This window comes from Hoplias malabaricus, chromosome 7 (genome assembly GCF_029633855.1).
Source record: "Hoplias malabaricus isolate fHopMal1 chromosome 7, fHopMal1.hap1, whole genome shotgun sequence".
Classification (NCBI taxonomy): Eukaryota; Metazoa; Chordata; class Actinopteri; order Characiformes; family Erythrinidae; genus Hoplias; species Hoplias malabaricus.
The window spans coordinates 7,113,960-7,124,344 of NC_089806.1; the positions used below are offsets into that span (position 1 = coordinate 7,113,960).

The 10,385-nt window shown below is 46.7% G+C and overlaps 1 protein-coding gene across 2 annotated transcripts in view; it reads left to right on the forward strand.

The window, feature by feature from the left end:
- Positions 1 to 10,015, forward strand: part of nkain2 (sodium/potassium transporting ATPase interacting 2) — a 275,241-nt gene extending 265,226 nt beyond the window's left edge. For both annotated transcript variants that reach the window (XR_010803924.1, XM_066677627.1), the window contains one exon: positions 7,937 to 10,015. Coding sequence is in view for 1 of the 2 variants with exons in the window: in XM_066677627.1 (XP_066533724.1) it covers positions 7,937 to 7,946 (10 nt within the window). In the remaining variant the exon portion in view is untranslated. The remainder of the gene's footprint in view (positions 1 to 7,936) is intronic.
- Positions 10,016 to 10,385: the final 370 nt, after the last annotated feature.

A 10,385-nucleotide genomic window follows, 5' to 3' on the forward strand; every position in this document is an offset into this window, starting at 1 on the left:
CGATGTAGGCGTAATGGGGTATCGCTGCAATGGGCAATGGAGAGGGGAGGAGCAGCAGAACAAAAACTCATAGGAGTTCACCGCACAAATCGGTACCAAATAATATCAGTCTTGGCCCGGCTCAGGTAATAGCCCGGGTCAACACCAGGCGAGGCAGGACTGTTTGCTCACCGTCTGCTGACGGCTTAAAAGTTTATGAGGACATGCTTGGATGCGCAGAGGTGCTGCTGCTTGGTCTCTGAGAGATTTGAGAGGATTTGTCTTATTGACACTGATGCACTGGTGATGGGTTTATTTACACTCGCTGTGGACTCCTGTGAGCCCAATTATCTCACAAAGAAAAACAGTAGCCTCCCAGGCTAGAGCTTTGTCTTACAGTTTAAGTCCAGTTTATCCAAAGTCCTAAGCACTGCCCTGAATAATAGAGTGCTTTAGAATACAGCCGCAGTCGCTCTGGACACTGCTGTTTGTGCTGCTCTACAAAACTGGCGAGGGCCGGAAGGTAGGCGAAACAAACTGTCTATTTTGGTGCTAACCATAATCTTAAACAGTAAAATGAAGAAAAAAAATAATACAGTAATATATATATATATATACCGCTTATTTACACTTCTAACTGACCGTGGACCAGACTGAATTAGGTTTCTACACTGATTTATAATCGATATTTTTGACAATCGATATAATCACTGATTATAACCATTTCATATAAAATGCTGTGATTACACATGGCCACATGGATAGTGTTTCCTCCATTTTGGATGTACCTTACTGCTGTAGAAAGCCCCGCCCCTTCAGGGCCGCCATGGCCCAAGCAGTAGCGCTATTGGTCGAGGACGGGAATTCGCATGTTAAAGTTAACCAAACTTGAGCTTGACTCTTCTGAAAACTGCAGTTTTGTGTTCTCCCTGTGTCTGCGTGGGTTTCCTCCGGGTGACTGTCTGTGAGGAGTGTGGTGTGTTCTCCCTGTGTCTGCGTGGGTTTCCTCCGGGTGACTGTCTGTGAGGAGTGTGGTGTGTTCTCCCTGTGTCTGCGTGGGTTTCCTCTGGGTGACTGTGTGTGAGGAGTGTGGTGTGTTCTCCCTGTGTCTGTGTGTTCTCCAGGTGATCTGGTTTTCTTCCCACAGTCCAAACGCACATGCTGATATGTTGATTGGCTACTCAAAATGTGTTCCTATATCATCGCTGTCCAATGAAAAACATGTATCTCCATTTCTGGCAATTTTTAATTTACTGCATCATTTGAGCACTGCAGCTGCCTTTCACACTGTGAAAATTTAATGGTGAACGAAAATTATGTGGAATAGAATCTTTTTACCTTGACTTCCATTGAAAGTACATGAGATTTTTTCTTTTCCTGTAAAGTTGCTACTTTTGAGACACATATATTTCATTGGACAGCAAGGATATGTGTGTGTTTGTCCTGTGACAGACTGGCGCCTTGTCCAGGGTGGTCCTGCTTTGCGCCCAGTGATTCCTGGGCTCTGGACCCATCACAACCCTGAACAGGATGAAGCAGTTACAGAAAATGAATGAATGAATGAAGGGTTATTATTGTTCAATGTGTTTTTTTATTTTTATTTTTTGCTTAGTCTTTTTTTAATAAATAAATAAATAAATATAAATAAATAAAGCTATATTCTCAATGAATGGTCAGATGAATCAGCACATCACTGGTGTGTTAATCTAATCAGCAGTGACAGCCCAAAACAAAAGCTGGATTCAGGGACAATGCTCTTTGTAGCAGCACGAGGTTCCTGACGTAATATGCGGCAGCTTATAAAAAATATAATGCATCTCTTGATTCCTGTGATTGCATCACCCTGAGTCGTGTCTCTGGAACAGCCGCTGTGGATGGCACAGCTTGTCTGATATGGAAACACATGGCAGGTGTTCAAACCACGCTGCCGCCAGCCCTGGCACATGAGTGGCACTGACAGTGATCTGCCGTCCTGAGGCAGGGCATTCCCAGCCGTCCCCACGGGGAGAGGGGCACAGCTGAGCTGGAGTCAGGCCAGGGACATGGAGCGGGAGCGCGGGGACAGAGGGGGGGTGGAGGGGGGCTGTGGCCCATATGGATTTAGATGAAGGTGGGGGCATTATGGCTCACCTTCAGGCTCTGTAATATTTGCCAGTGGAGAGCGTCCCGATCCGAAGCACTCGCCTCCTGAACTGTGTGTGAGCCGGCGAGAGCAAGGTGAAGATGAAGAGCACACATGGTGCAGCCTAACTCAATCTGCACTCTCTACAGGGGAGAACATGCTGCCCAGGCTGAGAGAGAGAGAGAGAGAGAGAGAGAGAGAGGTACACTGGGAATTGTAGGCGTGTGTAGACAGTGTTGAAAAGTCAAAGTCAGTTCTATCAAGTGCAGTTCTTATCATTTTTTATTAATTATTTAATTAACTTTGAATTCTTCAATGGCGTCCTGATTTTAAACCATTTTTAGCTTTTAAAGTGTTTTGAAAGATTTAAAAAACTGACCGCAACCAATTCATTAAATAAAATGGAAAGCGTCACATGTAAAATCACCCACATTTTGACCTTTCCTCATACACTGTGGTCAAACCTCCCTCAAAGGCACGCTGTAAAAAATTGCTGTAAATTTACAGCATGTCTGCTACAGTATTTTACTGTAAATCACAGTATTTACAGTAAATTACTGTATTATTCAATTACAGTAATATGCTGTAAATTTGAAATACAGTAGCGTTCCTGTAAAAATACAGTAAATGGCTGGGAATTCTGCTGCCAGTATTTTACTGTAAATCACAGTATTTACTGTAAATTATTGTATTATTCAATTACAGTAATATGCTGTAAATTTGAAATACAGTAGTGTTCCTGTAAAAACTCCTGGGAACTCTGCTGCCAGTGTTTTACTGTAAAATTTACAAGACATTTTTTACAGTGTGTCAGGAACGAGGGACGGACTGACTGAGGGCGGACGCATTCGCTCAAGCACAGATACCTTTAATAACAACAAAACAAAGAGACAATAACAAAAAGACAAGAAACGGGGAGCTAAACAGGCTAAACGGGACACGAGGAGCAAATCAGGATTAACGGGACAGACAGACGAAAGAACGAAACGACAAAGGAAATACAGCGACAACGTGAAAACGTAACAATGGAGAGACTAACGAACACGACAGACTTGACTGGATACACGGAACAATAGAACAATGACCAACAAACAGGAAGTGTAGGAAGGCGTGACAGATGCCCCCCCCAAGAACGCGCAACTCCCGGGCGCGTACTCCTAAACCCCCCAGGAGCTGGCACAGGAGAGGGCACGGAAAACAAGACAGACTAAGACAAGACAAGGAACCAAGTGAGACAGGACTCAGGACAGGACGGGAACAGACACAGGAGCTGGGGACACGACAGGACCGAATATACGAGACGGGACATGGGACATGACAGGAGACTGACAAAGGGGGGCCACATGAGACGAGAACGGACTGGACAGGACAGGAGTGGACACATGGGAATTGACGGGAGACTGGACTGGAGACAAGACAGGGGACTGAACGTGGGACGGATACGGAGACTGGACACGTTTGGGGACAGAAGACTGGACAGGTGACAGAACAGGGGACTGGAATGGAGACGGGACTGATGACAGGACTGGGTGCTGGGAATGGACGGGAGCAGAGACTGGTGACGAGACAGGGGATTGAAACGGAACATTAGACTGGACAGGGGTATGTGACTGGACAGAAGACAGGACAGGTGACATGACACTAGACGGATACGGAGACTGGACATGACTAACTGGGGACTGGACATGAGACAGGACAGAGGGTTGGAACGGGGACTGGACAGGAGACGGGACAGGGGTTTGAGACAGAGACTGGACTGGAGACAAGACGGGTGACTGGACGTTGGACAGATACGGAGACTGGACCTGACTAACAGGGGACTGAACATGAGACAAGACAGGGGGTTGAAACAGAGACTGGACAGGGCTGACAGGGGACTGGACTGGACTTGGCAGGGGAACAGGTACAAGAACATTTACAGGGACTGACACAAACACAGTGACCGGGACAGGGACAGAGACAAAGGCTGACATGGGCACAGGGATAAGGACAGAGACAGGAACCAAGACAGGGACAGACAAGGGAACCAATATAACAGGGGGGTGCCCAGGACTGGCTAATGTCTGTGGGGCAGTCTGAGGAACCAGCCTGGGCACAGTTCTGGGGATCGGCCCTGAAGTCCTTCGGGCCGACCTACGGACATGGACAGGAGAGGCCGTAGCCACAGTCACGGGGACAGGAGAGGCCGTAGCCACAGTCACGGGGACAGGAGAGGCCGTAGCCACAGTCACGGGGACAGGAGCGGCGGGTGCCGCTGTAGTCACGGGGACAGGAGCGGCGGGTGCCGCCATCACGGAGACTGGAGCGGCGGGTGCCGCCATCACGGAGACTGGAGCGGCGGGTGCCGCCATCACGGACACAGGAGCGGCGGGTGCCGCCATCACGGACACAGGAGAACGTGCGACGACGTCCACGGAGGCAGAGGAATCTGCGCCGTCGTCCACGGAGACTGGGGAACGTGCGACGACGTCCACGGAGGCAGAGGAGTCTGCACCGTCGTCCACGGAGACTGGGGAACATGCGACGACGTCCACGGAGGCAGAGGAGTCTGCGCCGTCGTCCACGGAGACTGGGGAACGTGCGACGACGACCACGGAGGCAGAGGAGTCTGCGCCGTCGTCCACAAAGACTGGGGAACGTGCGACGACGTCCACGGAGGCAGGTGAGTCTGCGCCGTCGTCCACGGAGACTGGGGAACGTGCGATGACGTCCACGGAGGCAGAGGAGTCTGCGCCGTCGTCCACGGAGACTGGGGAACGTGCGACGACGTCCACGGAGGCAGAGGAGTCTGCGCCGTCGTCCACGAAGACAGGAGAGGCGCGCGCCGCGCTCACGAAGACAGGAGAGGCGCGCGCTGAGACGCACCTGAGACAGATAACGAGAAGGACGGGTTAACAGATGACAGACGAGGAGGCGGGACAAAGGCGGAGACTAGAACATAAACAAAACAGAGCCATGTGCAAATAAAGCACATGGCGGGGACAACAGACTGACAGGACGAAGGCGTGACACAGTGCACATTTTATAACTAAATAACACATAGAAAGTGCCCCCAGCTGGGTAACATTTATTAATTGTGATGGCTGGATGTTAACATCAGGTTTTAACTGTTTTGAAAAGTGTGATCAAGAATGACTCAAAAGAAAAGAGTCAAAATCATTTAAAGCAACACTAAGTAATATTTTTACCTTATTATTAAAGGGGGAAAATCATTGTGATGTTTCACAGAGCTGTAATAGGAATAGTTGAGCTTCTCTCATTGCTACTCCAGGCTCAGCACTGCAGAAACTGCGCTATGTAACTTTTGGAGCAGGGTAGGAAACCACACCCCTCCCCCCTAGATTTCAGGACAGTGCTGTAAAAGTGAATAACACTCTACGACTGTAGAGGGAGCCCAGGAGCAAAAACACAGAATCTTACTTAGTGTTGGTTTAAAAACTCCACTGCAGATTTACCCTGATTTTAAAAATACGTAAGAGGGATGCAAACCAGGCCTTCGTGAACTGCTCCAACTTTAGTAAACCCAGTAGTATATGTAGCGGCCTCATGTTCAATATCTCCACCCACATTTTGGGCAGTGTGTGTACGTGAGGAAGAGGATCACGGTATATTTGACCATGCCCATAGGCCAGTACATGTTCTGAAATGGTACATAAAGTACAGCTGCCTTATTTTAACAAAAGTTTGCTTTGTCTTCGCAGCAGAACATCGGCGGACCCCTGGGGTTTGAACAGATATGTCCTAGTTATAGAAAGCTGGAAGGCTTTAGAACAGTGGCGCTAACATTTTAAAATAATCATCATATGTGTCTTAAAGAGGGTGGTATCGAGTTCGGTACGGGTTTTGGATCAGTGACAAACCGTAAGACTTTGAGCAACTTCAGCATCCATATTTCCATATCTGCAGGAAACATACGGATTAAAAACGGGATTAATAAGGATTAGGACTATTCCGAATACATAGAATGTGTATTGTTCTACAGATGCAATACCTCACACCTCTGAACACTCATCCCTTCTTCTTCTTCTTCTGTGATTTGTTATTAAAGATGCACTACAGACTCTGTTTTCAGAGCCAACGTGAAGCTGGCTGACGATACTTTTTTGTGTCTTGGGTCCTTTCCTTTTGCAAATGTCAAAAATATCCAGAATGCAAAGGCTTTGAACACTATTATATTATCTGTGTACATAGCACTTTTCTCTGCAGGCTGCTAATGTTAAAGTTGTTAAAGTAATGCTAAAGTTGACTCAAAAGCAGTATCAGGAAATAGAAAAGGTCTCGAGTCCATTGATTAGACAGGATGGGAAGATGGCGAGGATTTGAACAGAGCAGAATGGAGCCATCTGTAACTAAACTAAAAGACTGAGGGAGCAGCTGTATATGAGAGACAGGTTCATTTGGCAGAATGTGTCTTTGAGGAGCACTATAACCACGCTGTAAACAGACAGGGCGCAGCAGGTAGTGTCGCAGTCACACAGCTCCAGGGACCTGAGGTTGTAGGTTCGATTCCTGCTCCGGGTGACTGTCTGTGAGGAGTGTGGTGTGTTCTCCCTGTGTCTGCGTGGGTTTCCTCCGGGTGACTGTCTGTGGGGAGTGTGGTGTGTTCTCCCTGTGTCTGCGTGGGTTTCCTCCGGGTGACTGTCTGTGAGGAGTGTGGTGTGTTCTCCCTGTGTCTGCGTGGGTTTCCTCCGGGTGACTGTCTGTGAGGAGTGTGGTGTGTTCTCCCTGTGTCTGCGTGGGTTTCCTCCGGGTGACTGTCTGTGAGGAGTGTGGTGTGTTCTCCCTGTGTCTGCGTGGGTTTCCTCCGGGTGACTGTCTGTGAGGAGTGTGGTGTGTTCTCCCTGTGTCTGCGTGGGTTTCCTCCGGGTGACTGTCTGTGAGGAGTGTGGTGTGTTCTCCCTGTGTCTGCGTGGGTTTCCTCCGGGTGACTGTCTGTGAGGAGTGTGGTGTGTTCTCTCTGTGTCTGCGTGGGTTTCCTCCGGGTGACTGTCTGTGAGGAGTGTGGTGTGTTCTCCCTGTGTCTGCGTGGGTTTCCTCCGGGTGACTGTCTGTGAGGAGTGTGGTGTGTTCTCCCTGTGTCTGCGTGGGTTTCCTCCGGGTGACTGTCTGTCAGGAGTGTGGTGTGTTCTCCCTGTGTCTGCGTGGGATGCCACAATGTTTGATGTGGTTAAAGCTATCTACACTACACGATTATAACATCTACCGTGACATATTTCTGGCATGGCTTTGTCTATGTTATGGATTGGAGTTCCAGTAAAGTGCTACTTGTTATTTTATTAATGGTACCCTCAACACGATGGATAGCTACGGTGGCCCAGAGAGTCAAAAGACATCAGGATTTAGGGCGCAAACAAGAATGCAGCTGTCTCAAAAAATACAAACGCAACAACATTGAGAGAAAAGACAAGAACACACAAAGAAATGATGGGTGTGTGATAATATTAATATTTATATCATCTGTGTAAGTGCTCCATCCTGTTCAGGAACGTGTTGGGGGCGGAGCTTACCTGAAATCACTGTGCACAAGGCTAACCCAATGACATTAAAAAACTATGAATATGTTAAGGTAGAACAAAGAGAACACAAACAGGGAGAACAAGGGTTAAATGAAATGCAGAAACACAGTGAACATCATGTAATATTTCTATGTTCTGCTCTTAATGTTGTTGTGTTTGTCTTTGTCCTAGTTTTTGTCCTTTGGGTTTTGACCTCATGGGCCACCGTAACTGTCTGAGATCTGATCCCTAGCCGTGTTGTATTTCAGCGCACGTGTGTTGCGTTTGACCTTAAGTAACCTAACACTTTGCCTTGTCTCTCCTTTTGTTTCCTCCGCAGGTCGAAGTAACAGGACAACTGCCTTATGAACCAATCAAATAGAAGAGAAACTGCTGTTGTAACATTTTTCGTCCTTTTTACGTAATTTGTCTTAACATGGAAGTGTCTTACGAACTGTTGGAGGAACACGAGACGTGGCACTTTAACCCCAAAAGGCTGGAAGAACACACAGACACACACACATGCACACACACACACACACACATACTGGATTCCCCACAGTAGATGGTTCTGGCACTTCCTATCTGAAGCCCCTGCTGGAAATCCAGCCTGGTTTTTGGCTCCGAAGCAAGCGCAAGAGCGCCCCCCTGTGGTCAGGACGCTTCCTGTGGCTTTCTCCCTGCCTCTAACAGCAGAAGCAAAGGAGTCTTTCAGAAGGAGCAGATTGTATCGATCTCTGTGGATTCCTGAGGGGAGATGAAGGAAAAAAAAAAAAAAAGCCGGCCATGCTCTGGATGAACTCACCTGATGCTGGAGAACATCTCCGTGTTGGAGCCGAACCACTCCCCAGTTTCAAAGAATGTCAGAAACACCTTTCTGGGCCACTGGGATACCACAGAGTTACTCCATCACAGATCACAGGGGTTGACCTCTTAGGTTTTCTTATGTTATAACTGTATTCCAGTTTATTATTATTTTTTAAACTCTGTATAATGGATGTATTCGTCTTGAAAGTGCCAAGAACAGTTACTTAGAAACTCAATGTTAGAAGCTGCCCAGAGATTCGTATTCGAAAACAGCCGTCAAAAACGTCAGGGACACTTTCTTTGAAGGCTAACTACGAACGACCTAGAACCTTTATAACACATGCGTAAACACTGATATAGACTTTTATACATAAACACTTTGTTAATGTGTAAATTAGTCAGTCATCACAGGAAGACATGGGACGTAAGGGACCTTAAAGTAAAGCAACATGCATTGGACAAATGTCTGTCAGATTTGGGCCATAGGTCACAGCAATATTTACTTCACAGGTACTAACACATACGTGAGTATAGCTTTATAAACGTATTCAATGCTTATTCGTGAGTTATAAATTCTCTAGACAAGGAGCCTTCAAATAAAAGTGTCACCAAAATGTCTATCACTTCACTCCATTTTTAAAAACCCGTCTCCAGCCGACTCGAGTGTATTTGGTTTTCTGCATGAGGTGTGTCATGTTGCATATTTAATCGGTGGCAGCAGGAAACAAGCCCCGGCAGCTGCCACCTTTCTACAGCTGTCTCCCGGCTTCTAAAGGTTATGTGAATATTGTGCTTTTATTACTATTATTGTTTTTTTTTTCTGTTCTTTTTTTCCTAAGACAGTGTTCAGTCTCGTTTTGAAGAAAAAAAAATGAAAAAAAATGTACTCTTTCTATGGGAAGCGTTTTTTTAAACACGTGTGCCAGTGTTTTTCTAGTAGACTAATCATTTATGTTGTGAAGGTGGGCCTTTCTTTTTTAAATGTGTATAGAGCCAAGGGGCAGCCCTGGCTAAAAAGGAGAGACAAAAAAAAGCAGCGCTGTTTTGGTAGCCTGAGCGTGTGTGTGTGTGTGTGTGTGTGTGTGTGTGTGTGTGTGTGTGGGGTAGAGATTGTGATGTGGCTGAAACGTGCTTGGTGTCATGGCCTTTGGCAGGAACCCATGAGCAACCATAAAGCCTCCATGCTATTTCTGTCCAGAGCTCACTCCAGCGACAGCATCTCTATCAAAATCCTTCTTAGAGACGGTGTTTACAGTGTTTTCGGTTCTTTGACGTCCGCTGGTAGTAAATCTACAGTCTGGGTTTTTGTAACCAGCTCTCCTAGGCCAGAGGTTCCATAAAGTGTGTGTGTGTGTGTGTGTGTACATATATATATATATATACACATACACAAATAAAAGTGTGCTGTCAGAATCAGCAGGTTAACACATGGAAATGTAACATAATTTGATTTCTTTTTTATTTAATCATTTTTACCCATTTTAGTCACAACTTGCTCCAATGTGTCACTCGTTTTAAAGAGTCTAGTGATGTATTAGCAGTTTATTTAGCAATGTAAACACAAAGTAACTGCTGTTGAATTCAGAACATAAATTACATTTCATTATTTGATTTATGCTGAAATATGTATTATATTTTATAGCTAACACACTCTCTCTCTCTCTCCCTCTCTCTCTCCCCCCTCTCTCTCTCCCTCTCTCTGTCTCTCTCTCCCTCTCTTTCTCTCTGTCTCTCTGTCTCTCTCCCTCTCTCTCTCTCTCTCCCCCTGTCTCTCCCTCACACACTCTCTCTCTCTCTCTGTCTCTCTCTCTGTCTCCCTCCCTCTCTCTCTCTCTCTCACTCTCTCTCTTCCTCTCTCTCTCTCTCTCTCTCTCTCTCTGTCTCTCCCTCACTCTCTCTCTCTCTCTCTCTCTCCCTCTCTCTCTCTCTCTCACACACACACACACGCTCACTTGACTCTGATGGAGGTGTTTATATTTTGA